This window comes from Chrysochloris asiatica, unplaced genomic scaffold, assembly GCF_000296735.1.
Source record: "Chrysochloris asiatica unplaced genomic scaffold, ChrAsi1.0 scaffold00315, whole genome shotgun sequence".
Taxonomy (NCBI): Eukaryota; Metazoa; Chordata; class Mammalia; order Afrosoricida; family Chrysochloridae; genus Chrysochloris; species Chrysochloris asiatica.
The window spans coordinates 697,754-709,260 of record NW_006408833.1 but is presented as its reverse complement, the minus strand read 5'-3'; the positions used below and the strand labels follow the sequence as shown (position 1 = coordinate 709,260).

Genomic DNA, 11,507 nt, shown 5'->3' with positions numbered 1-11,507 from the left:
GGATCCGAAGTCCCCAGCCGCTTCATCACTCCACATCATCTATCTCAGGCATTTCTGTTTCTCTGGGTAGGGTCCCGCTCTCGGCTCTTCTCTGTTGATGGTCCCAGAGACCTCCGCTCCTAGACTGGAGAATTAATCACTCCCTTCCTTGTTATAAAATGTCTACCTTTGCATTTCCAACCCTCATAATCTGCCCTGATAAGCATTATTCACTACAGTATCACGAGTTAACCATCTGTATTTCCTTTCATCAGCTCCGCCCAGACAGATTGAATAGTACCCACTGGAGATTCTGCCTTCCTTCATGTCCCCTAGCACTAGGTTCCCTCTTGAAAGCTTGTAAGCCAGTCACTTCTTGCCTTTGTAGTGCCCCCCTCCCCATTTGAGTATCCAATGTCCAAGCTGCCCATCCATCTACTCTGTGTGTGGAGGGGGTGGGAATGTTTCTTGCTGTAAGGATTTGTTCCTTCTTTTGAGTTGCTGCTCCTCTCACCTTCCTTTCTTGTTGACTTACCCTTCTGTGCTTTGTCCCCTCCTCCCTTAGGTAAATCAAATCTCATGGATGCCATCAGCTTTGTGCTAGGTGAGAAGACAAGCAACCTGCGGGTAAAAACTCTGCGGGACCTGATCCATGGAGCTCCTGTAGGCAAGCCAGCTGCTAACCGGGCTTTTGTCAGCATGGTCTACTCTGAGGAAGGTGCTGAGGACCGCACCTTTGCTCGAGTCATTGTTGGTGAGTGAGGCTAGCCCAAAGGTTCTCCTTGGATCTTGAGAAGTGACTGGACTCTAGTTGGCTGGAGTAGGAGGGAAGCCTGACCCTCAGTTGGTTCATGTATTCTTTTTATGTGTGTGTGAGACCCATGCCTGGTTGTGCATTGGTTAAAGTGCTTGATTGCTAACCAATAGGTCAGTGGTTCAGACCTCTCCATGGGAGAAAGATGTGGCTGTCAGTTTCCGTAAAGATTTAGTCTTTTTTTTTTTTTTCTCCCATTCTTATGGAAGTGAAATGGTTTCTTATTGTGGTTTTTTAAAAAATGTTTTATTGTGAATTATGTGATAGTTTACATGGGAGAGGTTCATGTATTCTTTTGCAGGGGGTTCTTCTGAGTACAAGATCAACAACAAAGTGGTCCAGCTACATGAGTACAGTGAGGAATTAGAGAAGTTGGGCATTCTCATCAAAGCTCGTAACTTCCTCGTCTTCCAGGTGGGCATTAAAAAAAAATTATTCTGTTGTTATTGAGAAGATACACAGCAAAACATAAATCAGTAAAACCATTCCTACATGTGGCTCTGTGGGGAAAAGCGATGGACTGAAAGGTCTATTTGAATCACAGGGTTGGCGGTTCAACCTGTGATTCAAGCTGCTCCTTGGAAACCCTATATAGGGTTGCTATGAGTCAGAACTGACTTGACTGCACTAATAAACAACAACTCTAAAAGGTTACTTGTTAAGCAGCGACACCAGAGATGGAGGTAGAGATGAGGACATAGAGAGGGAGTAGCTAGACTCATGGAAAGAGAGGGACTGAGTGCTGGCGACCAGGAAGCAGGCTTGCAGAATGTGTCTTTTGGTTGTTTAAGTTATTATATATTCCTGAGTGTTTTTGTGTACACCCCCCTGCCCCCAAACAACAACACCACCACCAACAAAAACAGGGAATGGAAGTAAATAATGTTGAATGATGATGCACGGAGGAGATTGTAATCATTACATTGAAATGATGGTATAAAGCCAGTGTTCTCTCATGTAAACTATCACTCAGTTCACAATTTAAAAAAAGTTACTTGTTTATTTTTGTAAAATTTGGTATTTTTGTGGGGACGTTTATTTATTTTTAAACTTTTTATTGTGAATTGAGTGAAGGTTTAGAGACAGGATCATCAGCTTTACATTCAGCTAATCATATACTTTGTTTCATCTCAATGATTGCAGTCCCCTCCCTGCAACAGTCATCCTACTTCCTCCCTGTGGTTCCCCATTTACATCTTATTATTTCACAGATGAACAAGGCAAAAATATTTGCACACATACAAAGCAAAAAATATATATTATTTAAATGTCCAAAGGGCACATTCTTCAAGCCAGCTTCCTGCCTTCAGGCACACAGCCTTACTCAGTTCATGGGCCTAGAGCCCGAAGCTGCTCTGTCATTCCATGTTACCGCCTCTGGCCTTGTTTCTGCTATTGCCACTTTTCTAGGTAGGGATCTCTCGCTTCACTCATGCTTTTCCTTCTTGATGGCCCTGGGATCATCTGTTCCTGAAATGAAAAATGAATTACTCCCCTTTTTTAATTGTACATCTTCTATAATTTCAGTTTTGACAATCACAATTAATCCTGCTAGCAATTAACTCACAATTGAATCATAAAATCCTATCAGCATCTCCTCCACCTCTCCCTTTCACCAACCCATCTGGAAAAATTCAGTGGGGATTCTTTCTACCTTACCCCCCCCACCTTCTGAAACTAAGCACACTCATGAAAGCTTGTAAGCCAACTACTTTATGCATTTATAGTGTCCCTCCCCCCAATTTTTGATAGCCAATGTCTAAATTGCCCATCCCTGTCAACCCAGTACACTGAGGAGGCAAGCATCATGTTCCTTGATATGAAGAATCTTCCATTTTGGTTGGAATTTTGAGCAACTTCATCCATACACAAAAGTTCAGTTCATCAAATTGTAGCAATTTACACTTGCTCACAGTATCAAACATCTTTATCTTCATCTTGTCAGGTTCCAGCCAGCTCAGTCCCATCCAAGCTAGATACCAACTTGCAAGTTTGGGAGTTCACGCATACCTCCCTGCACTTCAGACCAGCTGGCCCCTTCTCTCAGCCCTAACCTGCAGGGGCTAGGTCAGTGCCCATGGGCTCAGGAGTTCACATAACTGCATAGTTTTTTTTTTTTTCTTTTTTTATGAGGCAATTTTCTAATGACTTTATTTCCTTTCATATGATAATACCAGCAGGGTATTTATTATATTTTCTAAATAAAATATATCATCAAAAAGTTTTTAACCATATCACATATTTTGTTACACTGTCCTGAATAAAGAGTATTTGGTATCTATAATAGTCTCCTGACATTTTTAATGAGGTTCTAATAACAAATTGGGTTTTTGGAAACAGTGACATATATTCACATGAATATAAAACAGTTCCCAAAGCTGCTGTTGTTAGCCACAGATGAACTGATTTAACTCATGGAGACTCTGTGTGTGCAGAATAGAAGTGTACATCATAGAGTTTTCAAGGCTGTGATCTTTCTGAAGCAGATCGGCAGGCTTTGCTCTTGAAGCAGTGAATGGGAGCACTTGAAGCAAATAATTTGTTATGAGTAAATAATAGTCTAGTATTATGAGTTCTTTGTCGAAAAAATTTCGTAACTTGGTGATAACTTGAAAGAACCATACCACTATAACCAAATTTTTTAGCATTTGTTGAATTTGTGCAAACTGGTCTTTTCCATGGTTGGCTACCATGACTAATCATGTATTATTGAATTAGATAGTTATTTTTTAAAGAAACGCAGCATTTTGTGTTTTGCCAGGGTTTCCAAGTGATTACAGTGCATGCTAAAGAGAACTGTTGAGAATAGTTGCCTTAGAACAAAATCCAAACTCCCAAGCTTATCATTCAGGAAATACAATTACTTGGTTCTTGTCCACCTTTTTAGCCTCATCTGCCAATATTCTTCTCTAGCCCTGTATTTCAGCCTGATTAAACCATTTATGGTTCCTCAAATGCACATGGTATTATTTGACCTCCACACCTTTGCATACTGTTTCTTCTTCATAAAATAACCTATTCTCTCTTACTGACTTGGTTAATTCTCCATCTTCCAAAATTCAAACTTAGACATCACCTTTAAGAAGCCTTTCCACATTGACATCTTTACTCTCTACCTGTAAGCTTCATTTGTCCCATTTTCTGTGTTCCTCAAAAAGTAGGGGGGTATCCTCAATGTCTGTTGTAAAATGTGACACTCAGTTGGGAGGATAGCAAATGTTTTCTGAGTGAGTGAGTGAGTGAGTGAGTGAGAGTGGATAGTGGGGAACTGGACTGGCTACAATCTTAAATGGGGAGAGTGTTTTGACTTTTACTAGGGTGCTGTGGAGTCTATTGCTATGAAGAACCCTAAAGAGAGGACAGCTCTATTTGAAGAGATCAGTCGCTCTGGAGAGCTGGCCCAGGAGTATGACAAGCGAAAGAAGGAAATGGTGAAGGCTGAAGAGGATACTCAGTTTAATTATCATCGCAAGAAAAACATTGCAGCAGAACGCAAGGAGGCCAAGCAAGAGAAGGAAGAGGTAAGTGGCTTGACTTCTTCTTGGCTCTGATGGACCAGGATGGGACCAGTGGCTTACTAATGCACCCCTACCCCTGTTTGCACAGGCTGACCGCTACCAGCGCCTGAAGGATGAGGTGGTGCGAGCTCAGGTACAGCTGCAGCTCTTTAAGCTTTACCACAATGAGGTGGAAATTGAGAAGCTCAACAAGGAACTAGCTTCTAAGAACAAGGAAATTGAGAAGGACAAGAAACGTATGGACAAGGTAGAGGATGAACTGAAGGAGAAGAAGAAGGAGCTGGGCAAAATGATGCGGGAGCAGCAACAGATTGAGAAGGAGATAAAGTAAGAGGCAGGCCTGGGTCTGCAATTTTGGGGAAACCAAGAGACTGTGCTGTTCCCTAGAGCTCCAGAGTCTTGAGTCCAGTGCCAATACTAGTTTATCTTTCTCTTGACTTGCTTTGGTCAGAACCTCAGCTTGCATTTTTCTCAAATAGACTATTTAGGTACTCAAACTCTGGGTAAGGTACATGTTCAGAAGAGGGAAAAAGAATTCATGGCGTTGCCAAATGAGAGCCAGAGATAGGGGGCCAAGCCACTGGAGTGGCCAGGAAGACCTTCAGGTCAGTCAGGAAGACTTGAGCTAAAAGTTTAAAAGACAGTGATTTGAAAAGGTTAGATCAGACAGGGACAACTAAGTGAACACAGGGCATTGGGAGTTGTTAATGAAGTGTCTCTCCTGGCAATGTAGAAATCAACTATGCCATTAATATCGCATGCAAATAAAATATTATGAAGATAATTTGAAATGATTGCAGCAGTACATTGACAGGAATTTGTCAGAAATTCATATCAGATTCAGAAGAGGATGTGGAATAAGGGATATCATTGCTGATGTAAGATGGATCTTGGCTGAAAGCCTACAATACTAGAAAGATGTTTGTTAAGTGCCATCAAGTTGGTTCTGATGCATAGTAACCCTGTATAGTGTTTCTGAGGAGCGGCTGGTGAGTTTGAACTGTCAATTTTGTGGTTAGTAGTCCAGTGTTTATTCTTAAGCACCACACTAGGACTCCAGACAGAGGTTTACTTGTGCTTTTATTGACTATGCAAAGATGTTCAGCTATGTGGCTCATAACAAACTATGGCTAACGTTGGAAAAAATAGGAATTCTGGAACACTTAATTGTGCTCATGAGGAACCTGTACATACACCAAGAGACAGAGCAAAGGAATACTGCATGGTTTAAAATCAGGAAAGATGTAAGTTAGGGTTGTATTTTTTCACTGTACTTATTAATCAGTGTGTTTGCAAATAATCCAAGAAGCTGAATCATATGAAGAAGAATGTGACAACAGGATTGGACGAAGACTCATTAACAAACAGTGATGTGCAGATGATACAGTCTTTCTTGTTGAGAACAAAGAGGACTTGCAAAGTATGGGTAGCATCTCAATATAAAGAAAATGAAAATCCTCACAGTGGGACCAATAAATAACATCATGATAAAAGATAGAAATTGTCAGAGACTTCATTTTACTTGGATCCACAGTCAGTGCTTAAGGAAGCAGCAGACAAGAAATCAAATGACATATTGTATTAGGTAACTCTGTTGCAGAAGTCCTTTAAAGAGTTAAAGAGCAAAGATATCACCTGATCCAAGCCATGGTATTTTCAGTTGCATGTGCATTTGGAGTCCTAGTGTGGCACTGTGGGTTAATGTGCTGGACTGCAAGATCGGTTTGAACCGCAAGGTTGGCGGTTCAAGCTCACCAGCTGTTCCTCAGAAACCCTATACAGAGTTGCTATGGGTCAGAACCGACTTGATGGCACTAAACAGCAACTACATACGCATATGAAAGTTGGACAACAAGTACGAAACTCATAGAAGAATCAATACATATGGTGTTATTGAAGAATATTGACAGTACCATGGATTGCCAGAACAAACAAATCTGTCTTGGAGGCAGCACAGTCAGAATGCTCATTAGAAGCCAGGAAGGTGAGACTACATCTCTCATACATGACAGGTTGTCAGGAAGGACCAGTCCCTGGAGAAGGGCATCATACTTGTTAAAGTAGAGGGTTAGCAATAAAGAGGAAGACCCCCAATAAGATGGATGTAGACAATGGCAACAATAGGATCAAATTTAACAATTGTCAGGATGGTTCAGGACCCAGGAGTGTTTCGTCCAATTATGCATAAGGTCGCAATGAGTTGGAACCGACTCGATGGCACCTAACAACAATGAGAGGTCTATCCTGACAAGGGCTGAAGTGAAGGGATAGTTGCTTTACCTTTGGAATGGCTGGAATGTCAGACTGAAGCTATAGTCTCTAGGACATAGACTGCCCCTTTCTGAGGATCTGTGGGACAACAGGCCCTTGCTCTTTTAGGCTATTTCCTGAGACTGGCTGGGGAGCTCGGGCCCCCTTTATTTGAATAAAATGTCTGAGAATCCTCCCTACTACTAAAGTGCTGACTGGTTTTCTCCTCTGGAAAAAGGGAGAAGGACTCAGAGCTGAACCAAAAGCGGCCTCAGTACATCAAAGCCAAGGAAAATACCTCCCACAAAATCAAGAAGCTGGAAGCAGCCAAAAAGTCCTTGCAGAATGCTCAGAAGCACTACAAGAAACGTAAAGGTGACATGGATGAGCTAGAGAAGGAAATGTTATCAGTAGAAAAAGCCCGACAGGAGTTTGAGGAACGGATGGAAGAGGAGAGCCAGAGTCAGGGCAGAGACTTGACCCTGGAGGAGAACCAGGTAAACCAGAGAAGGGTGGTAGGGAGGAGATAGATTACTGGATTTACATGGACTGACTTGGTTATCCATATCCTCCTTCCCTGACCCCAACACAGGTGAAGAAATACCATCGGTTGAAAGAAGAAGCCAGCAAAAGAGCTGCTACCCTGGCTCAGGAGCTGGAGAAATTTAATCGAGACCAGAAAGCTGACCAGGACCGGCTAGATCTGGAAGAGCGGAAGAAAGTAGAGACAGAGGTGTGTATGAGTTACACGATTGGTGATAATGCTCTAGAGAAAATAATTTCTCAATGAATGAAGTAACAATGATGGTGGTGGTTATATGCCGTGGAGTCAGTTCCGACTCATAGTGACCCTGTACAGGGCTTCCAAGGCTGTAAATCTTTATGGGAGCAGAAAGTCTCATCTTTCTCCCACGGAAGAGCTGGTAGTTTCGAACTACTGACCTTGTGGTTCGCAGCCTGATTCGTAACCACTACGCTACCAGAGCTCCTTAGAAGTAACAATAATGACAGCTAATATGTATCAATCACTTACTGTATGCCAAGCACTATTCTTTATGTGTATTTACTCACATAATACCACTTATGTGATACCTTCACGGGATACAACACTTTTAAAGAGGTATTTTGCAGCAGATTTGCCTAATGCAATATATCACCTGATTTCTTGACTGCTGCTTCCATCCATTCACATTGATTATGAATCAAAGAAAAATGAAATCTTTGAAATTTTCAATTTTTTTCTCCATTTACAATGTTATTGGTCCCATTTTCTTTACATTGAGGTGCAATCTGTACTGAAAGCTTTAGTCTTTGATCTTCATCTGTAAGTATTTCAAGACCTCCACACTTTCAGCAAGTAAGGTTGTTTCATCTGTATATGGCAGGTTGTTATGGACTCTCTCCAAATCTGATGATACATTCTTTATATAATCCAGTTTGTTGGATTATTTGCTCAGCATACAAATTGAATAAGTATGGTGAAAGGATACAATCCTGGCAAACATCTTTCTTGATTTGAAATCATTCAGTATCTCCTTACCTGGTTTAATGACTGCCTTTTGGTCTCTATACAGGTTCCTGTGAGCACAATCAAATGTTCTTGAATACCCAATTTTTGCATTGTTATTTGATCCACACAGTCGAATGCCTTTATATAGTCAATAAAGCACAAGTAAACATGTTTGTGGAATTCTCTGCTTTCAGCTGAAGATCCTTATGATGTCAGGAGTGGTATTCCTCATTCCTTGTCATCTGAATCTGGCTTTCTGGCAACTTCCTGTACTGCTGTAGCCATGTTTGAATTATCTTCAGCAAAATTTTGTGTACATCTGTTATTTTTTGATGGTTTCTGCATTTTGTTAGATTACCTTTCTTTGGAATGTGTACAAATACGGATCTCTTCCAATCAGATTGTTAGGTAGCTGTCTTCCAAATGTTTTTTTTTTTTGGCAATTTGTATTCTATGAATTCCTGAAGCCTATATTGCCAGTGCCTTCAGTGTAGCTTGAACTTCTTCCTCCAGTACCATCGGTTCTTGATCATATGATACCTCTTGAAATGATTGAACATTGACCAACTCTTTTTTTTTTTGTACTTTTTATTGTGAATTGGGTGAAGGTTTAAAGACAAGATCATCAGTTTTACATTCAATATATTGATACACCTTTTTCATCTCAGTGATTATAATCCCCTCACTGCACCAACAGATATACTGTTTCTTCCCTGTGATTCCCCATTTACATCTTATATTTCACAAATGAACAAAGCAAAATATTTGATGAACACTTAAAAAGCAAAAAAATGTATATTCATTTAAATGTCCATAGGGTGCATTTTGCCAGACAGACTCCTGTCCGCAGGCACACAGCCTTTCTCAGTCCATGGGCCTAGAACCTGCAACTGCTTTGTCTCCATGTCAACACCACTTTTTTAGGTAGGGATCTCATACTACCCTCATGCTTTCCCTTCTTGATGGCCCTGGGATTGTCTGTTCTTGAAATGAATGACAGTTCCCCCCTTTTAGTTACACATCTTCTACATTTATAGTTTTGACAATCACAATCTCGATAACACTTACACATAATTTGAGTCATGAAATCCTATCATGGTCTTCTTTCATCCCCTTTTACCAGATCCATCTGGAAAAGAGGGAAATTAGTGGGGATTCTACCCTACCCCCTTCATTCTTAAACTGAGCACACTCATGAAAACTTGTAAGCCAGCCAGTCAGCTACTTCATGCTTTTATAGCCCCCCCATTTTTGATAGCCACTGTCTAAATTTCTGATCCCTATCAACCCCGTATAATGAGGAAACAAGCTTGTTTCTTGATATGAAGAAACCTTCCACTCCAGTTGGAATTTTGAGTCATTGCATTCATAAGCAAAAGTCTAGTTATCTAAATTGTAGCAGTTTGCACTTTGCAGTATCAAACTTTTTTTTTTTTTTATGGTGGTGGTTATGTGCCATGGAGTCGGTTCCGACTCATAGCTTCATTGTTGCTTTTTTTTTTTTTTTAATGTTTTATTGTGAATTGTGTGATAGTCTACATGGGAGAACATCAGCTTTACATTCATTCCATCATCCATCATTTCATTGGCATAGTTACCATCCCGTCCATGCATCCTCGCCCATCCAAGGGGTGTACCTGTAAGCCTGCACCCCCACCCCCACCACAGTCCTCAGCCCATTTCCATCTCCTGATCCCGAGTCCCCAGCCCCACCATCTCTTGACATCGTCTTCTCTGCCTCCATCTCAGGCCTCACCGCCTCTCTGGGTAGGATTCCGCTCTTCGCTCATCTCCATCAATGGTCCCAGGGTCCTCTGCTCCTAGACTGATAAGTTAATCACTCCCCTCTTTCCTACAAAATGTCCATCTTTACATTTCCAACCCTCACAATCAGTCCTGATAACAATTATTCACCACTGCATCACAAGAGACCCATCTATATTTCGTTTCATCAGCCCTTCCTGGACAGGCTGGACACTATTCACTGGAGACTCTACCTTCCTCCACGCCCTTTGGATCTAGGTTCCCTCTTGAAAGCTTGTAAGCCAATCACTTCTTGCCTTTGTGTCCCTCCTCCCATTTTGGGTAGCCAATGTCCAAGTTGCCCATCCCTGTCGACCCTTTGTGTGGAGGGGGTGGGAATAGTTCTTGCAGCAGTGGTTTCCTTTTTTGAACTACTGCATTCATAGGTCCTGTCTATTGAATTGTATCAGATGAGGTTTTTTTTTTCTCTCCCCTACCCCTCTTCTTTCTTCTTCGGGTTGAGCTCTGTTTATCCAGTTATTGAAGTCCGGTCAAATGGGTGTCATGTGCAAGTGTAGGTGTTCTTAAGTCTGTCCGGCCTCTTTTTATCGATCGGCTGGCCACCCCACTGTCCACTCTAGACCTCTGTGGCTGTGTCATGAGTCCCCAGATGTTGCCTCGCTACTGGCCGACCAGGTCTCCACCCGGGTTCACAGTAGTTTGCTAAACGATGTAGGGCTTAGCTCGCCCCTTCATTGATGTTCTTCGGTCACTTCCCCTTCTGGGTGACGTGCATGGTTGTCAGCCAAAGTGTATATTTCCCTTGGGTCTTACTTAATCTTGGAAGAGAATTTGTACTGAGATGATCCCACCACTTGCCTTGATGTTTCTTGGGCAAGCCACCTGTATGTTCTTGTGGTAACAGTCAGACTGTTTTGTATTTTTCCTGTAGGTCCTTCTTTCAAGAGGTATCTTCTGGTTTTCTAGCTGCTGCTGGTCTGCTTGTCCTTTGAAGTGGAGAAATTTCCCGGCTCTGAGGTCTGGATGTGGTTCAGGCTTCCACCTATACTCCCATGTAATGCAGAGGCTCCTCAGTAAACCTCCTTCACTGGACACATTGTAGCCCATTTTAGGTATTCTAATCAGTTGTAGGCAGAAGACGGGCTTACAAGCTTTCCATGTTGATATTTCTGGTTATTCCTTTCTCTCCCCCTCCAGTGTCTGTTTTATAATGTATTGCAAGGAAAACCATGATTCAAAAGGCAGCCAAGCATCTTAACATTATTCCCCCCTTTTCCCCATTCCATCCAAGTCTCAGTCTCTGTATTCCAGAGCCCTGTTGTTCTAAAGCTGTGCCTACATCATTTTTTACCTCTGTCCCATTTAGCACATTTATACCTGTCTGTTTGTTCTCCCATCAGCTTTGTTCTTCGATTCACCTCTCCCTTCTTGTATATTGCCCCCCTACCCAATACCCAAATTATCTTGTGTCTATTTTCTGCCCTGTGCTCCACCTTCCCCTCCCACCCCTATCCCTACCCCTACATCCTAACAACCCCCTAAGAGTCCACTTTAGTGGCTTAGTATGGGTACTTTTTCCTAGTCTTTTATATTAGTGGTTCTGTGCAGTATTTTTCCTTTTGTGACTGACTAATTTCACTCAACATAATGTCCTTAAGGTTCATCCATGTTA

General features: G+C 41.8%; 1 protein-coding gene across 1 annotated transcript in view; it reads left to right on the top strand.

The window, feature by feature from the left end:
- Positions 1–11,507, top strand: part of SMC1A (structural maintenance of chromosomes 1A) — a 77,951-nt gene that overhangs the window by 13,402 nt on the left and 53,042 nt on the right. Inside the window, exons 2-7 of the mRNA XM_006875246.1 lie at positions 545–733; positions 1,095–1,207; positions 4,111–4,314; positions 4,400–4,638; positions 6,800–7,058; positions 7,154–7,294. Of these exons, the coding sequence (XP_006875308.1) occupies positions 545–733; positions 1,095–1,207; positions 4,111–4,314; positions 4,400–4,638; positions 6,800–7,058; positions 7,154–7,294 (1,145 nt within the window). The remainder of the gene's footprint in view (positions 1–544; positions 734–1,094; positions 1,208–4,110; positions 4,315–4,399; positions 4,639–6,799; positions 7,059–7,153; positions 7,295–11,507) is intronic.